General features: G+C 38.3%; 3 protein-coding genes and 1 long non-coding RNA gene across 6 annotated transcripts; 2 read left to right on the forward strand and 2 right to left on the reverse strand.

Moving 5' to 3' along the window:
• Positions 1-1,953: 1,953 nt before the first annotated feature.
• DRT101 (phosphoglucosamine mutase-like protein) lies at positions 1,954-6,098 on the forward strand. 3 transcript variants are annotated; one of them, XM_021969414.2, is made up of 10 exons: positions 1,954-2,122; positions 2,502-2,593; positions 2,674-2,936; positions 3,040-3,159; positions 3,245-3,387; positions 3,494-3,742; positions 4,350-4,768; positions 4,857-5,032; positions 5,259-5,355; positions 5,632-6,098. In XM_021969414.2, exons 2-10 carry the CDS (start codon positions 2,533-2,535, stop codon positions 5,784-5,786), a joined length of 1,683 nt encoding a protein of 560 aa, XP_021825106.1. In that variant the 5' UTR covers positions 1,954-2,122; positions 2,502-2,532; the 3' UTR covers positions 5,787-6,098. The 3 variants fall into 3 exon arrangements, with proteins under 3 accessions (XP_021825106.1, XP_021825108.1, XP_021825107.1); XM_021969416.2 differs by having other exon boundaries at positions 2,531-2,593; XM_021969415.2 differs by lacking the exon at positions 1,954-2,122 and adding an exon at positions 2,126-2,262.
• A 169-nt stretch (positions 6,099-6,267) lies between these two features.
• On the reverse strand, positions 6,268-7,981 carry LOC110766147 (Ribosomal protein S21 family protein). The gene is made up of 2 exons (XM_021969418.2): positions 7,466-7,981; positions 6,268-6,572 (listed from the first exon to the last, which is right to left on the reverse strand). Exons 1-2 carry the CDS (start codon positions 7,786-7,788, stop codon positions 6,563-6,565), a joined length of 333 nt encoding a protein of 110 aa, XP_021825110.1. The 5' UTR covers positions 7,789-7,981; the 3' UTR covers positions 6,268-6,562.
• A 104-nt stretch (positions 7,982-8,085) lies between these two features.
• LOC110766146 (Iron-sulfur cluster biosynthesis family protein) lies at positions 8,086-10,898 on the forward strand. The gene is made up of 4 exons (XM_021969417.2): positions 8,086-8,367; positions 9,081-9,205; positions 9,310-9,418; positions 10,635-10,898. Exons 1-4 carry the CDS (start codon positions 8,185-8,187, stop codon positions 10,695-10,697), a joined length of 480 nt encoding a protein of 159 aa, XP_021825109.1. The 5' UTR covers positions 8,086-8,184; the 3' UTR covers positions 10,698-10,898.
• LOC148294427 (uncharacterized) lies at positions 9,220-11,524 on the reverse strand. The gene is made up of 2 exons (XR_015835932.1): positions 11,115-11,524; positions 9,220-9,512 (listed from the first exon to the last, which is right to left on the reverse strand). It is a non-coding gene; the product is annotated as an uncharacterized LOC148294427 (long non-coding RNA).
• Positions 11,525-15,710: the final 4,186 nt, after the last annotated feature.

Here is a 15,710-nt window from a genome sequence, read left to right on the forward strand (position 1 = left end):
CAAACCATTTGTGTAGTTGACACTAATACAAGTATGTGGGTGCTCATTAGTGAATGAGTACACTGAACGCGATCAACCGGAGTTCTCGTATGGAGTATTTATCTATATGTCAAACGAGAACTCATAGTTGCAATAATGCAAATTAGTCCTTAGACCTGAGGCATCATGGTTGTCTTGTGATGCGTTATTTATCTTTGATAGCTCACAAAGGCAAGTCGTAAAAGATTTTCCTTATGTGTTATTGGGATCTCTTAATTCATCATAGAGGCATGTGAATGTACAATAAGGAATCTCTACCTTGATAAAGAAAGGAGAATGTTTCAAGATATGATTCAGTGAATCTTCGGCCGAAGTACTTGAACATGATTTAGAAAGTGGTTTTTAATTGTGTTCTATTGAATCATATGAGTTTAATCATATTAGGGGTTTGACATTATCAATCCGTACCCTAACAATATGATTGGAAACATTGTATAAGAGAAGGACCGTATTGCATTGCAATTCCAACTGAATAGGTTCTTCATCTATTCTAATTAGCTTGGGTAGCCATGATATATTGCTAGATGTCACTCTTGGCTTGTGGAAGTCCTAGGATTGATTGTGATCGATCCAAATAAAGGAAGAATTAAAAGGGGGTTTTAATTCCAGTTGGTTAGAAAGAGTTCTAATGTATTCCCACTGCCTTGCTAAATTAGAACCTAATGGATCGCACACCTTAAATGGTTAACTTTGAGTAATACAAATGAGAATGAGGAAATCAATTTGATTGATTTGATGTGGATGATTTACTACGTGTAAAAATGTATTTGGGCCTCGGTAATAGTTAATGAGAAGCCCAAATGATTGGGTATCAAGCCCATGGACTTAAGACACCTAAATTATGGCTTAAGTGTCATAAGACCCAATTTTGGAAGCCCAATGGGGTTTGGCCGAAAATGCTTAAGTAAAGGTGTATGGGAATTGTTTCCATAAGCTCAATTACACACAAACACAATCCAACATCAACCAAATAGGTTTGGGAGATCAAAGAGAGATAGTTGTGAGTTTTCAAGAGTGAAACACAATCATCTTTCAAAGGGGTTTAGATTGAAACCAATCTTGAGGATCTTGCACTAGCATCCTTGTATTCTCAAGATACTTCTTCTCATCTCAAGGTTCCATTGGTGTGGAGACTTAGAGGCCATATACTTTTGTGGCTCACAAGGAGGAGAAAGATCAAAGAGGAGATCAACAAAGGGAAATCATCAAGAGAAGACCAAACACAAATTGGTTCATATAATTGCTTCAAGGGTAATTATATCTTATCCTTTTCTCTTGTACTTTCACTTTATGAAATCATATCAATGTTCATGGCTTAAGATACTTGGAAGAAGTTTTGTTTTGAATTTAAACAACCACCATATTCTTCCGCTGCGATTAATTTGATTAAATGCATGTTTAATATTCAAATCAACTTCTTAAAAATGTTTTAAAACCAACATTTTTTATATATACTTACCACTTTAATTTCTAACGAAATCGGGCAACTTATTAATTCCTTCAAAATAAATTACTTTTTGAATACACCTAAAATTTGTTTGATTTTTAAAAAGTCATAATTGAATACACCTAGATTTCGATGTATTTTTTTATTATCAATTGAAATCTGAATTGAATACACCCAAACTTTTACGAACTCTTTTAAAATTTGAATTGAATACACCCAAACTTTTAAACTCTTTTAAACTCTTTTAAAATCTTAATTGAATACACCCCCTAAATGAAGAACCAAGGAAGAACTGCATTTACCATTTGACTAGGGTAGCAATACGTCTGCAAACGTATGTACAAAGATTCCCAATTTAATATGGTTTTATTTTTTAGGTTTATGCGGGTTTTAAATTTGAGGGCATTTGTGTTTGTTTAGGTGAGTTTTATGCTATATTTGAAATATTTTACAAAAACTGACATTTTTAAAATTGGGGTCAAGTTTTGCCTATTTTTGATAAATTCTCCCCAAAATTGCTCATGCCACTCCACTCCTTGGCAATCTGAACAGAATCAAATAGTGGAATTTTCAATCTTTGATTTCGTGAAGTTTTTGGAGGTCTAGGTCTTCACACTTTCAGAGTTTATACTGCCGGTTAGTGTTTGATCATATTCTCATTTTGTCTGCATGTTCTGTAACTTTACTGTTGTATGAAATCTGGGATTGTAAAGTTGTGAGATTGAGTTTATAATCAATTGGGTTTGGTTGAATTTTTGTGTGTTTTTGAGATGTGGGTATGTTTCATAAACTTTGATTTGGTTAGCTTTGGTTTATAAGATTATGATTCACATTTTGAATAGCAGAAAATTTGACAATGTTGACCAGAAAGAATGTAGAATCCGATTCTGGAAAGAGAGATATGAGAAAGAGAGAATAACAAGAATAGTGGCTGCTTTTATGAGTTCATATATGCATCTAATACCTTATGCCTGTATCTTTGTAAATGTAATTTTTTTTTTTTTTTTCCAATCAGGGTTCTTTGTTGAAATTTTTTATTGACAGCCATGAATGAAGACCAACGCTCACTCTTCCTCAGCTCCTCTTCTCACTTCCCACCTCCACAAGGTCCACGTTTTCTATCTCACATTTTTCCTCTCAACAAAATTATGTTTTCTGTTGATTTAATTTAGAAATGCTGGCATCAGGAGTGAAGCTATCGTATGGAACTTCTGGGTTCAGAGCGGATGCGTCCATCCTCCAATCGACGGTTTACAGGGTGGGAATTCTAGCGGCTCTAAGGGCCCTCAAGACCCAATCTGTGATTGGGCTGATGATCACAGCCTCTCACAACAAGGTCTCTGATAATGGAGTCAAAGTTGCTGACCCGAGTGGTGGAATGCTTTCTCAAGATTGGGAGCCCTTCGCTGATACCCTCGCCAATGCTCATGATCCCCAACATCTTGTTGAGGTCCCGTTTTCTTTCTCTATATAATCCTTGGATGTGTGTGTGTGTGTTTTTTCTCTTTTCTTTTCGTCAGTATGTATTGAAGGTTGACTGAAATCTTCAACAGTTGATAGCTGAATTTGTTCAAAAAGAAAACATCACACTTGATGGCACAAAACCAGTGGAGATATTGCTGGCAAGAGATACAAGGCCCAGCGGAGAATTTTTGCTTGAAGCTGCTAAACAGGTATCTGCTCTTTTACCATTGTTTAGGATAAAGTTTTTATAATCTCTTTAGGTTCTTGATCTAGTTAGGATTTTCTCCATTGAAGGGAATCGGTTCGATTATTGGAGCAGTTGCCCTTGACATGGGAATTTTAACTACTCCACAGCTACATTGGATGGTTCGTGCTAGAAATGGGGGTGTGAAAGTGTCGGAAACTGATTACTTCAAGAAGCTTTCAAGCTCGTTCAGGTATTTGAAGATGGAGGTTGTGTTATGGCTTATGAGTTAGTTTGTTCTTAAAAAAATCATATCTTGATTGAATGCCTTCACTTAAGGTCTTTTCTGTGGTTGGTAGGTGCTTGGTAGATTTGAGTCCTAGTGGAACTCACGCCAACAATGTGGATGACAAGTTGGTTGTGGATGGGGCAAATGGTGTTGGTGGAGAAAAACTTGAAATCTTGAAGACAATGTTGAATGGTTTGGCTATTGAGGTTCGGAACTCTGGAAAAGAAGGAGGTGTACTCAATGAAGGAGTTGGTGCTGATTATGTGCAGAAAGAGAAGGTTGTTCCCTTTAGTTTTGGTTCACAGGACGTTGGGATAAGGTCAGCCATCTTTTGATTATACAATGAATTTTAATTATCATTTACTTATAGCTTGCTTGAAATGCCTGCATCAATAGATACTGCTGGCAAATGCCTTAGAAACACATTATCTTGAAAATTTCTTTTGATATCAATATATGGATGCAAAATACATGTACTACATCAATGAGACAGATGGGAGAAACTTTGTGAAATTTGGTGGCTTATTGACTTGTTATTATAACTCTGTGATCTATATTACGTTTCATTGGGCAACACATATGATATTTTTCATAATAGCATAACTAGTGGTAAGTTTACTGCTTCTAAAAAACTTGAATTTTGATCTTATTTAACAACTAGTTGGAGTTCTTACAAGGGATATGTACACCTATTATTGATATAAATGATCATGGGTCTCAGAAACAATCTTGACTTTTATTTCTCATGATGTTTTTCCCTAAAACTAGTTTGGTTTGTTTACAAAGAATGCCAGTGTGCAATAATCCAAGCATTGTTTTTGTGGTTTCAAAATGGTCAATTTATTAATGTTGTATTGTTGATGCAAAGTGTTACATTCAATGATAAGAGGCGAGGACTAACTGCGTGCATTGTTCTAGCTTTTCAGGTGTTCTAGTTTGGATGGTGATGCTGATCGGCTTGTATATTTTATTGTGCCATCTACAAGCAGTAACAAGATTGAACTCGTTGATGGGGACAAGATATTGTCTTTATTTGCTATATTCATCACGGAGCAACTAAGCATTTTGAATAAGGAAATAGATGTTAAGGCAAAAAATGGTTATCAATGTCACCTTGGTATTGTGCAAACAGCATATGCAAATGGAGCATCCACCGATTATCTCAAACAGTTAGGGTTAGAAGTCACATTTACTCCTACAGGAGTAAAATACCTGCACGAGAAAGCTGCAGAGTATGATATCGGGATTTACTTTGAGGCAAATGGACATGGCACCATCTTGTTCTCAGAACAGTTTTTATGCTGGTTAAAGGCCAGGACTACTGAGCTTTCTGATGTAGCTAAAGGTTAAACCAGACAGACTTTATGTGTTGTATAAGTGCTGACATGATTGTCCATTACTATTTTAATGAAGTATATGGTTGTTTCTTTCAGGTTCAGAACAGCATAAGGCTGCTTTGAGACTATTGGCGGTAAGCGAATTGATTAACCAGGCTGCTGGGGATGCATTGAGTGGGGTGCTCATGGTGGAGGCAATTCTGAAACATATGGGATGGTCAATAGAGAGATGGAATGAGATTTATGAGGATCTACCCAGTAGGCAGCTCAAGGCAAGTGCCATTGATCATCTTTCTATGTTCCACGCTGTTTCTTCTCTTTATAGTTGTTTTCTTTTTGGGCTTGCATATGTCATTCGTTTTACAAAATAATTGATTTTCCGACATTTTTCTTGTTGGAGGCAACTTGCCCGGAAGAATAGTTGTGTAAATGCTTAAGCTTCAGCTTTGTTAAGTATAATATTATTCAGAAACTAATTCTTTCACTTTTAATTATCAGGTCAAAGTTGTGGACCGAAGTGCTGTTGTTACAGCAAATGCAGAAACCGTGGCTGTGACACCCCCCGGCATTCAAGAAGCCATCAATGCTGAAACTGGTAAGCAGCAAATGAAATCTTATCCTTTTATCTTACATGCTGTTCAATATTTTCTCTGCACGATATCTGTATTGATTATTGGTCTGGACCACTAAATTACTCGGCCAGCTTTTAGAAGACAAACTTATGCATTGGCATTCTGTATTCATCATTATGCAGAAACTTTTCAAAGTGATGACTGCTATGTTTCACATTGTAGAACTAGATTTCTACCGGTGTATTCAATTTATAAACAAACTTTTGAATATGATTTTTTTGTTCCTATTTATATTGCAGCTAAACACCCTAGAGGCCGATGTTTTATACGACCATCGGGAACAGAAGATGTTATACGTGTATATGCGGAGGCATCCTCACAGGATGCAGCAGATAACCTAGCCCAGTCTGTGGCAAAAGTAGTAGACCAGTTCCTTGGGTTTGGCAGCTCCTAATGAATCTCCAGCTTTCTTCTTTCCAAACCAAAACTAACAGAATTATTATATCAATGAGGATTTACAGTGAACTTTCAGATTTACTGTTAATTGTAGATGTGTGTGTGCTGGACGGAGTGGTTAAATGTAGAACATCTTACCTAGTTGTGGTTATGATTCTTAGACATCAGATTAGGCTTAATGCCGAATGAATAATATAAGGGGGGAGACAACGCAAGAAGCGTGAAAACATTGAATTGTCTTGTAACCTTACATTCTATTATACATTGGTTTTGATAATGGATTATCAAAAAAGACACTGGTTTTTGGTCACCACCCTTTACTGTGGTGTGGCATCATCGCATTCTAAGCATCGTCAAGTATGCCATCCAAAACGCTTTGAATTGTGATTCAGCTTTACACGCTGTTCGGTTTTTGTGAACCAGATAAAATAGGTGCAAATAAAAATGCTCCAACACACAAGCATATAACAATAACCAGATTAATCAGACCAAAAAAATCAAATTGAGCATCAAGTAAACTTGCACAAATGTGCTTCAGCAACTTCAAGAACCTTTGTTGAGTATTTTTTGGTTTGAGACTTCCATTGATTAATGCTAAATATATTCCACAAAACAACACAGAGAGAATTGAGCTTGCACTTAAATTTCCAATTTACTGAAGTAGTTGAATTCCTCATAGAGTAAAGGCTTCCTGCAGAACCACATAGATCGATTCCAATACACCGAGTAACATGGTTTATATGTCCATCAAGCATCTGCTTGAGCCATATATTCTCACAGGCCTCTGCAAAATATGAATTCAGAACATCAGTATACACAGAAGAAGGTAAATAACGAAAATATTTTATAAGCAAAAACAAGAAAGGCATCCGTAAAGATATTCACATTGAAAAAGGAAGATTGAAACCAAAAAAAAAAAAAGGGAAAAAAGAAATGTGGAAATTAAAACAACGAGAAGTAAAGTCCATTGACAATGAAATATGAATAGTTCCAACTCCCAATATAATCTTGGGAAGAGATGGCACTTGTTTGGTTTGGGCTTTGCATCCTTGTCAACACTCCAAAATCTAGAATTCTAGTGAAAAACTATAACTTGCCCTCCAAGTATATATAAACTTCATAACTCAACAGAAAGGGGTTTGTGCTTGAGGTTCACTTTCAACTAGAGAAACTTAGGGAAAAGCAACGACTAGAAGCCTTAAATATTTTCTTATGCTTGGTTACAAGAAGAATAGAAAGGGAAAATAAAGCAAACTAAACACAGTTTGGCTAAGTTTTGTTCTATAAGTTGAAGAATCTTTTTCCCTTTCTCAAACAAGGGTTTACCAAACAAATGGTTGAGCAACATTTCCAAGTCACTTTTACGGGTAGTTTACAATAGGACAACTGCAAAAACAACTAAGCACTCGAGCAAACGCTAGTTTTCACAGGCATAACCTCAAACACTTTAGCTACAAACAAGCTACAAGCTAGGGAGGCCTTCAATTCAATAAAACATTCCGGGATCTATCAATTGGCACAAAACCCAATTTCACCATACACATTCTTAATCATGTAATGTGAACATTATGCATAATCTACAATCCAGCTATTGCAATTCACTGAACCCATATGAACAAAAAAAAAAACCAAAAATAGGATATGGGTTTTGTGAAATGGGTATGTATGTATGTATACCTGACTTTCTTGGAGAGGATGGCCTTGAGCTTGCGAGCGAGGTCCTGAGATTTGATTATACGCTGGAGGTTCTTGCGAGCCAAGACGCGTTTCTCAGAGTTCTTGATGTGGTGGGTTTGCTCGCGCTTTATCATCCGTTCGATCCCACTGGACTGCATCTTCCTCTGCATAAACGTCAGCGCCGACTCCAGGTTCCCGTTGAAGACCTTCACCCGAATCCCTCTCCATTGTTCTTGACGATGATGGTGCCCGTGGCTCACTGAGTCGACGCCCTGACTCGACCGTTTGAAAACGTTCCACACACTCCGAGCCGCCGAGTTCATTGCTTGTATTTGTCTGTTTTTCTAGGGATATGGATGGATGGCAGCGATGGCTGTTCAAGTGAGTCGGCGGGCCGCCGGCGGCAGCAACACAAATACGGCAGCGACAAGAGGTGCTGGAGTAGAATGGGAAGATGAGAGAAAAGAATTGAGAATTGGGAGTTTTGGGGGCCGGGAGTCGAAAATGAGTTTTGGGAGTTTTTTTTATTTTTTATTTTTATTTTTAAAGGCCTGGCTCAAAACGGCGTCGTTTTACTAACACCCCATTTTGAAGAAGCGAAACTTGGTGTTTCAAAAGCAGCCAAGCGTCCCAGAAGGAGAGAAGCGCGAGTTTTGCTTACGATGGCGTACTGAGAGAGAAGAGAGAGAATAATAGGCATAATAATAATAACAACAACAATGGCTCCAAGATCTCTGATTCTTCACCGACTCACGCCCTTCTTTGCAGCTCGAATCAGGCAGAACCAGAGGCTTCTAAGCTCTTCTTTCTATTCGTCTTCTGCTGTAGAAGAAGCCTCTTCTTCATCTTCATCTTCATCTCCGTCCCTCGATGCTGTTGTAATGACTGATACATGTGTTCAAGTACTCTCTCTCCCTCCCTTCTCTGTTTGTGCTTGAAGATTTTTGTTTTTGATGGCTTGCCTGGATTTTCCATTTCTGTTTATGGGTTCTTTTTTCTTGTTCTCAATTTGGGATCTTTTATGAAGTTTTTCTAATTCATTGAGATGCAAAAATTTTGTAATTTGCTTTATTTGTATGCAAAGAAAATGAAGACAGAATTTATTTATTTATTGAAGAGGAATGAATTTTTTATTTGCTTATTGTATTTCACAAACAAAAATCATAAGCCTCAATACAATGTCACAAACTGGTTTTGATTCAGTTGTTTAGCTAACTTGTGATGAACCATTTTCTTTTGATTAGAGACTCTAAAGATGATAAGTTTTGTCTTGATATAATCAGTTATCCTAGATTCTGTATATAGCTATAGAGACACAGATAAAAATGAAGTGGGTTATGCTAATTGTTACAGAACTGTGTAGTGGATGGACGAAGACAAGTTCTGTTTTTTTCTCAAATAAGCCAAGCAACTTTGTTCTAGAAGATGTTTGCGGTAGCATTTCTTTTTTTCTTTTTTCTTTTTTGATAATGTTGGTTATCATGCTCATGAAAGGCAGTTTTTAGATAAAGAGAGTGCCATGTAATTTATGACCTTTGGGTTTGTAATCCTTATTTATATTGTGAGTCGGTGACATTGGTGTGCTGACTTTGGCTTCTCAATGAATGTCTCACAGAGAATGAAGCAGCTGCAAGCCAGTGAAGCAGAGGGAAAGATGCTTCGCTTGAGTGTAGAAACTGGTGGATGTTCTGGGTTCCAATATGTTTTTGATCTGGATGACAAAACCCACCCAGATGACAGGTTTTTGTCCCCTCTTCATTCTCTATATTTCAAATTCTTGACTAAATGCACTTTTGCTTATCTGGGTTGCTTGTTTAATTGGAGATCCATACATTCAATAATAGAGTATTTGAGAAAGAAGGAGTAAAGTTGGTGGTCGACAATGTTTCATATGATTTTGTGAAAGGGGCAACTGTTGATTATGTTGAGGAGCTGATCCGTTCTGCTTTCCAAGTAAGTCAATTTGTTCTGTTGCCTTTGCATGCTTTATTCTTGTATTATGCTTCGCAGAACCGCATGTGCACATTGAATCTTATACCTGTGAACCCTACATGGAAATTCATTGTATGGGATATGTGAACTAGGATAATGAGCAAGAAGGATATTCTTCATGATGAAAGATCTATTTTTAAAGTTTTTCTTTAAAATTTGTGAGTATTGGAGCTTAAGAAAAGTAAGAACCGTCTGTTAGACATAATAGCTATCATAATGGTGTCCTATATATCAAATATATTAAAGATTTTGTGTAGGTCTTGGCTCACCTTTGCACAGTGGTTCACATGTAAGAAGCATATGATAATGGTACCCTTGATGGGCTATCAAACAATTTTGTGGGCATGAAACATATCATTATGGTGCCATATGTCATATGGTTGGCATAGAAATTGTCTGAATGTTGCCTTTATTTGGCATCACTGTCTATATTATATCCTAAATAGGTTGCAGTAATTGAAAGATAATAGGCAATGCAATGCAATATGGTGCTCATCTGCCAGTGCAACAAATAGGTTAATGCTGGTGTCCTGTGGTTGTTTAGATTTGTTGCTTGTGCCTTTTTTAGTAAACAAAATGGGGATGTAAATTAAGATTTCGAATCTGCTGAGTTCCATCTAAATTTGGTAGGACAAAACTCTTTTAGTAGTCTAAGTAGACCTGTTGCTTATTTTAGATGTTCATGTCTCAATGGGATGTGCTCTTCAGGAACGTTCTATGGTACTAAGAAGTGTGTGTCATGAAGTTAAATTATTATTTTTAAATATTAGTTTTCTCTAGGCTTTACCGAGTGGGAGAAATACTGGTCCACTCTAGTAGTCTACTTTCTGCAGAACTTGAGGCACAAATCAATCTGATACATTAGAATACTGCAGTCCTTTGCAGCCTGGAGAAAATTAATAGAACTAGAGCTTATAATTTGGTTTGAAGCTATTTGGAATTCGTCATTTGCATTTCTTTTCAGTTATCGGTTACAGTGTGTCAAATGCATCGACGTACCATGTTGTACGATTTCTTGATTGATTATTTGTTTGTCGTTGGGTAGTTATCTTATGATGCTATAAATAGTGTTATCAAAGCCAATGGCCTCTAGGCCACAAGAGAAGTGTCATTTAAATATCACATCTGTTATACAAGGATTTATGTACAAGTAACCCAATCCTGGTTTTTCATTCAGGTGACTACAAATCCAAGTGCAGTAGGTGGGTGCAGTTGTAAAAGTTCCTTCATGGTCAAATAATAGATTTGCAAGTACTTTTATGCACTCCCATCCAAGATAGCTAAAACTAAGAGGTGAATTAGGTTCAGCCTAAACGGGTGCTTACGTATAAATTTTTACTTGATTTTTTTTAAAATAATAATTATGTAAGTACATTGTATAATTTTTTTGATGTACCAAACGCTTGTACCACATATATTTCATTGAGATATTTTTCTTATACTTTGTCAGCCTTCTGGCTCGGTGGTTTTAGTACCATAGACTAAAAGGAGATATTTTTAGTACCAAAGAATAGGAAAGGGAGTAGGCAAGAGTAAATGGGTAGTATGAAATGTCTCATGCTTATTAACTAAAGGAAAATGCAGATTGTGTGACAAACAGATTCAAATTAACAGATGAAACTGCAGATCAAACAGTTATGCAACACTTTTTGCATACCTGCGGGTTTTGCCTTGCGGGCATACCGTATCCACTACATCACATGCTTTCTTTTTCTTTTTTGACACGAGATATTGGGGAGGGAGAAATCATATACAAGACATCGGATGTAAGCTCTTAGTAGCTTCCAACAATGTACTCACGATCTGATTGCCATCACTAACTGTTAGAAATCTGGAAAATATAGAGAGAACAAGTGGAAAATAGGGAGGATATTAAGTAGAGAGAGTGGAGAGTGTAGAGAGAATGAGAGCTGCTCATTTTTCTTATTTCAACCCGTTAACTTGTTTCTATTTCTTATCATACATTTATACAAGTAATATCCTACAATAATACAAAAGTCCTCCATGAAACATTCCAGGAAACAAGGACTGCGCACTTCAAGAAAAGTACTCCATAAGACAAGGAAAGAAAGTCTTCCTTGAAACAAGTGTGCCATGAGACAAGGAGTGTCTTGTGTTTTGTCTTGTGTTCCACAAGATGACAACTACATATGCTAACACTCCCCCTCATGTTGGTGCATAGATGTCACCGATACCCAACTTGACCAGTGAATTGTGGAACACTTTGCAAGAAACTGCCTTGGTTAATATGTCTGCCAACTGATCCTCTGATTTGACAAAGGGACATTGAATTTCTTTAGCCTCAAGTTTCTGTTTAATGAAGTGTCTATCCACTTCAACAAGTTTGGTGCGATCATGTTGAACTGGATTATGTGCAATAGATATTGCAGCCTTGTTGTCGCAATACAGATTCGTCACAGATGTAGGGGCATATCCTATCTCGGTAAGCAATCTTTTTAACCAAAGGAGTTTGCAAATTCCTTTGGTCATACCTCTAAATTCGGCTTCTGCACTAGATAAGGCAACTACGTTCTATTTCTTGCTTCTCCAAGTCACCAAGTTACCTCCCACAAATGTGAAGTAACCTGATGTAAATCTTCTATCTATGATATTCCCTTCCCAATCTGCATCGGTATAGCCACTGATATTTAAATGATCGTTTTTGGAAAACATAAGTTCTTTCCCAGGTGCCGACTTTAAATATTTAAGAATTCGAATAATAGCATCCATATGGTCTTCACTTGGACAATGCATAAACTGACTAACAACACTTACAGCATATGCGATGTCGGGTCGGGTATGTGACAAGTAGATCAATCGCCCTACTAATCTTTGATATCTTTCTTTGTTAGTGGGTACTTGATTAGGATACTCTCCAAGATGGTGATTCTGGACGATTGGGGTGTCCACGGGTTTGCAATCTAGCATTCCTGTTTCTGCCAATAAATCTAGAACATACTTTCTTTGGGAGAGAAATATACCTTGCTTCGATCGAGCAACTTCAATGCCCAAGAAGTACTTGAGTCCACCAAGGTTCTTCATTTCAAACTCTTTTGCCAAACAGTCTTGTAGTTGAGAGATTTCCTGCTTATCATTCCCAGTAATAATCATATCATCAACATAGATTATTAGAGCCGTTACCTTTCCTTTCTGGTGTTTTAAGAACAGAGTATGGTCGGAGTTACTCTGTTTAAAACCATAATTATTCATTGCCAAGGTAAATCACCCGAACCATGCCCGGGGAGACTGCTTCAATCCGTGCAATGCCTTTCGTAACCTGCACACCACATTAGCAAGAGTAGATGTAGCATACCCAGGTGGAATATCCATGTATACTTCTTCTGTGAGTTCTCCATGCAAAAATGCATTCTTCACATTGAATTGGTGGAGTGGCCAGTCAAGATTTGCTACAATGGACAATAGTACTCTAAACGGTGTTAAGTTTTGCAACAAGGGCAAAGGTTTCTGCATAGTCGATACCATAAGTTTGTGTGTATCCTTTTGCCACAAGTCTTGCTTTGTAGCGTTCAATGGACCCATCGACATTGTGTTTCACAGTGAACACCCATCTGCATCCGACATTCCTCTTCCCTGGAGATAATTTTTCCAGTGTCCATGTCTGATTTTTCTCTAGAGCCTTCATCTCTACTTCTATTGCTAGAACCCATTTCGGATCCTTCAATGCTTCAGTCACTTTGGTTGGAATGTGAATAGCAGATAACTGATTTATAAAACCCTTGAGAGGTTCTGACAATTCTTCAGTAGACACATAGTTTGCAATTGGATACTTTGATGCTTTGCCATTATCCGGAGAATATCGAGTTGGTGGTTTTCCCCGGTTCTGTCTAACAGGTAATTGGTATCTAACAGAGTCATCAACTAAATTAGTAGATGTAGTAGAAGCACTTACCTCAGGATTATTCGCAGGAGATTGATCAGTGGGTACTATGGAGTGAGGGGGGTCTTCGTCACAATCGTCGATGTATCTGGAAAAAATGTCGTGTTCACTGCTTTGAGGCGACTGGTCGCTGGGGTCTTCCCGACCGGTCGTTTTTGGACAGATTGTATCGCATGGCTTACTGCTCTTACTGCTTCGAGGCGACCGGTCGCTGGGGTCTTCACGATTGGTCGTTTCTGGACAGATTGGATCGCGTGGCTCACTGTTTCGAGGCGACCGGTCATTGTGGTCTATGCGACCTGTCGTTTTGCTCCAGTCTTGAATTTCCAGATTTTCGAGAGAGCTCCAAGTCTGCGCTTCTCTCTGTATCTCCCCCTGAAGCGATGAGTTGGACATCGGGTCCTGGAAGAACAACTCGAACTCCATAAAAGTGACATCCAAGGTGACATAGGTACGACGAATAGAGGGATGATAACACCGATATCCCTTTTGATAAGCAGCATATCCCATAAAAACACATCGGAGCGCACAGGGATCAAGTTTGCTACGTTGATTTTTGTGGAGATGAACGAACGCCACACAACCAAAGATTCGTGGTGGAAGCATCGAAATTGATGGCAGGGGCCCATAATTGGCAAGCGTTTGGAGCGAAGTCTGGAAGTCCAAGACTCGCGAAGGCATACGATTGAGAAGATAAACTGTCGTGATGATGGCATCATCCCAGTGGTTGCGGGGAACATGAGCCCCAATCAGCAGTGTTCGAGCTGTTTCAAGGGGATGTCGGTTTTTTCGTTCCGCAACCCCATTTTGTTGTGGTGTTTGAGAACAAGTCGTCTCATGAATCATGCCGTGCATCTAGAAGTATGTTTGGAAGTCATGGTTGACATATTCGCCCCCATTGTCAGAGTGGAGAACTCGGATCTTGGTAAAGAATTGAGTTTCAATTTGTTTGTGGAAAGACTGAAACATAGTAAATACTTCATTTTTACTCTTCATCAAGTACAACCATGTCATCCGAGTACAGTCATCCACAAACGTCGCAAACCACCGGAAGCCAGAATGAGAAGTTATAGGTGAGGGCCCCCAAACATCAGAGTGAATTAACTTAAACGGAGTAGTACTCTTACTTGAACTCAACGGGTAGGGCACACGGTGACTTTTAGCCAAAATGCAAGTGTCACATTTGAAGTCGGAGTCCTAAAAATCTGATAATAAATTTGGTAGAATATGCTTCATATATCCAAAGAATGGATGCCCCAATCGACGGTGCCACAACCAGACTTGCCTTTGTTTGATATCATAGGTATGTGTCACATTGTGAGCCATGCCTGTACTGAGATCCTCCACATAATATAGCCCCTCTCTCATAGTACCCCGACCAATTATCTCTTTAGTGTGAATATCCTGAAGTATATAAAAACTCGGGTAGATTAGTACACAACAATTCAATTGTTCAGTAATCTGACTAGCTGACATTAGCTTATTTGATATAGAGATGGAACAAGTAAAGTATTAGATAATGAAAGAGAGGGTGAGAGAGCCACAGTGCCAGCTCCTGTCACAGGAGAAGTAACTCCATTGGCATTGGCAATACTAGTTCGTCTGAGTTGGCTAGTATGCAGAAAATCATCAGGATCAAATGTCATATGATCGGTTACTCCGGAATCAATTATCCAGCCCGTTGAATTTCTATCATCTGAAGTATGAAATACATAGCCAGAGTCACTACTTGCAGCTTCACATCTTTTTTGATCTTTTTCATATCGTGTAGTGTCAATCGGGGTTGAGGTCTGGATCATTGGGGTCCGTTGGTCGGGTCGGCGGCAACACCTCGTCCAAGTGAGGCTAGTCGGTCGGGTCATTGTCTGGGTCGGGGTCCGTGTCTGGGTCGGGGTCGGTGTCTGGGTCGGGATCGGTGTCGTCAATGCTTCTAGGTAGGTAGGTTGAGAAGGGTTGGTGGTGCTATTTTCAGCATGGGAAAAAACATCTTCCCCCATGGAGGTAGCAAAGATTCAAAACAAGAGTCAGCAATTACAAGATCGCTGCTTTGATACCATGTTAGAAATCTGGAAAATATAAAGAGAACAAGTGGAAAATAGGGAGGATATTAAGTAGAGAGAGTGGAGAGTGTAGAGAGAATGAGAGCTGCTCATTTTTCTTATTTCAACCCGTTAACTTGTTTCTATTTCTTATCATACATTTATACAAGTAATATCCTACAATAATACAAAAGTCCTCCATGAAACATTCCAGGAAACAAGGACTGCACACTTCAAGAAAAGTACTCCATAAGACAAGGAAAGAAAGTCTTCCTTGAAACAAGTGTGCCATGAGACAAGGAGTGTCTTGTGTTTT

This window comes from Prunus avium, chromosome 5 (genome assembly GCF_965620075.1).
Source record: "Prunus avium chromosome 5, drPruAviu1.hap1.1, whole genome shotgun sequence".
Lineage (NCBI taxonomy): Eukaryota > Viridiplantae > Streptophyta > Magnoliopsida > Rosales > Rosaceae > Prunus > Prunus avium.

Excerpts from the sequence above, each read along its gene's own strand:
- DRT101 (XM_021969414.2), top strand. The coding sequence starts at position 2,533 with ATGAATGAAGACCAACGCTCACTCTTCCTCAGCTCCTCTTCTCACTTC. Across the intron at positions 3,160-3,244 it reads TGCTTGAAGCTGCTAAACAG|GGAATCGGTTCGATTATTGG; the intron begins GTATCTGCTCTT and ends TCTCCATTGAAG. Across the intron at positions 5,033-5,258 it reads TACCCAGTAGGCAGCTCAAG|GTCAAAGTTGTGGACCGAAG; the intron begins GCAAGTGCCATT and ends TTTAATTATCAG.
- LOC110766147 (XM_021969418.2), bottom strand. The coding sequence starts at position 7,788 with ATGAACTCGGCGGCTCGGAGTGTGTGGAACGTTTTCAAACGGTCGAGT.
- LOC110766146 (XM_021969417.2), top strand. The coding sequence starts at position 8,185 with ATGGCTCCAAGATCTCTGATTCTTCACCGACTCACGCCCTTCTTTGCA. Across the intron at positions 9,206-9,309 it reads AAAACCCACCCAGATGACAG|AGTATTTGAGAAAGAAGGAG; the intron begins GTTTTTGTCCCC and ends ATTCAATAATAG. Across the intron at positions 9,419-10,634 it reads TGATCCGTTCTGCTTTCCAA|GTGACTACAAATCCAAGTGC; the intron begins GTAAGTCAATTT and ends TTTTTCATTCAG.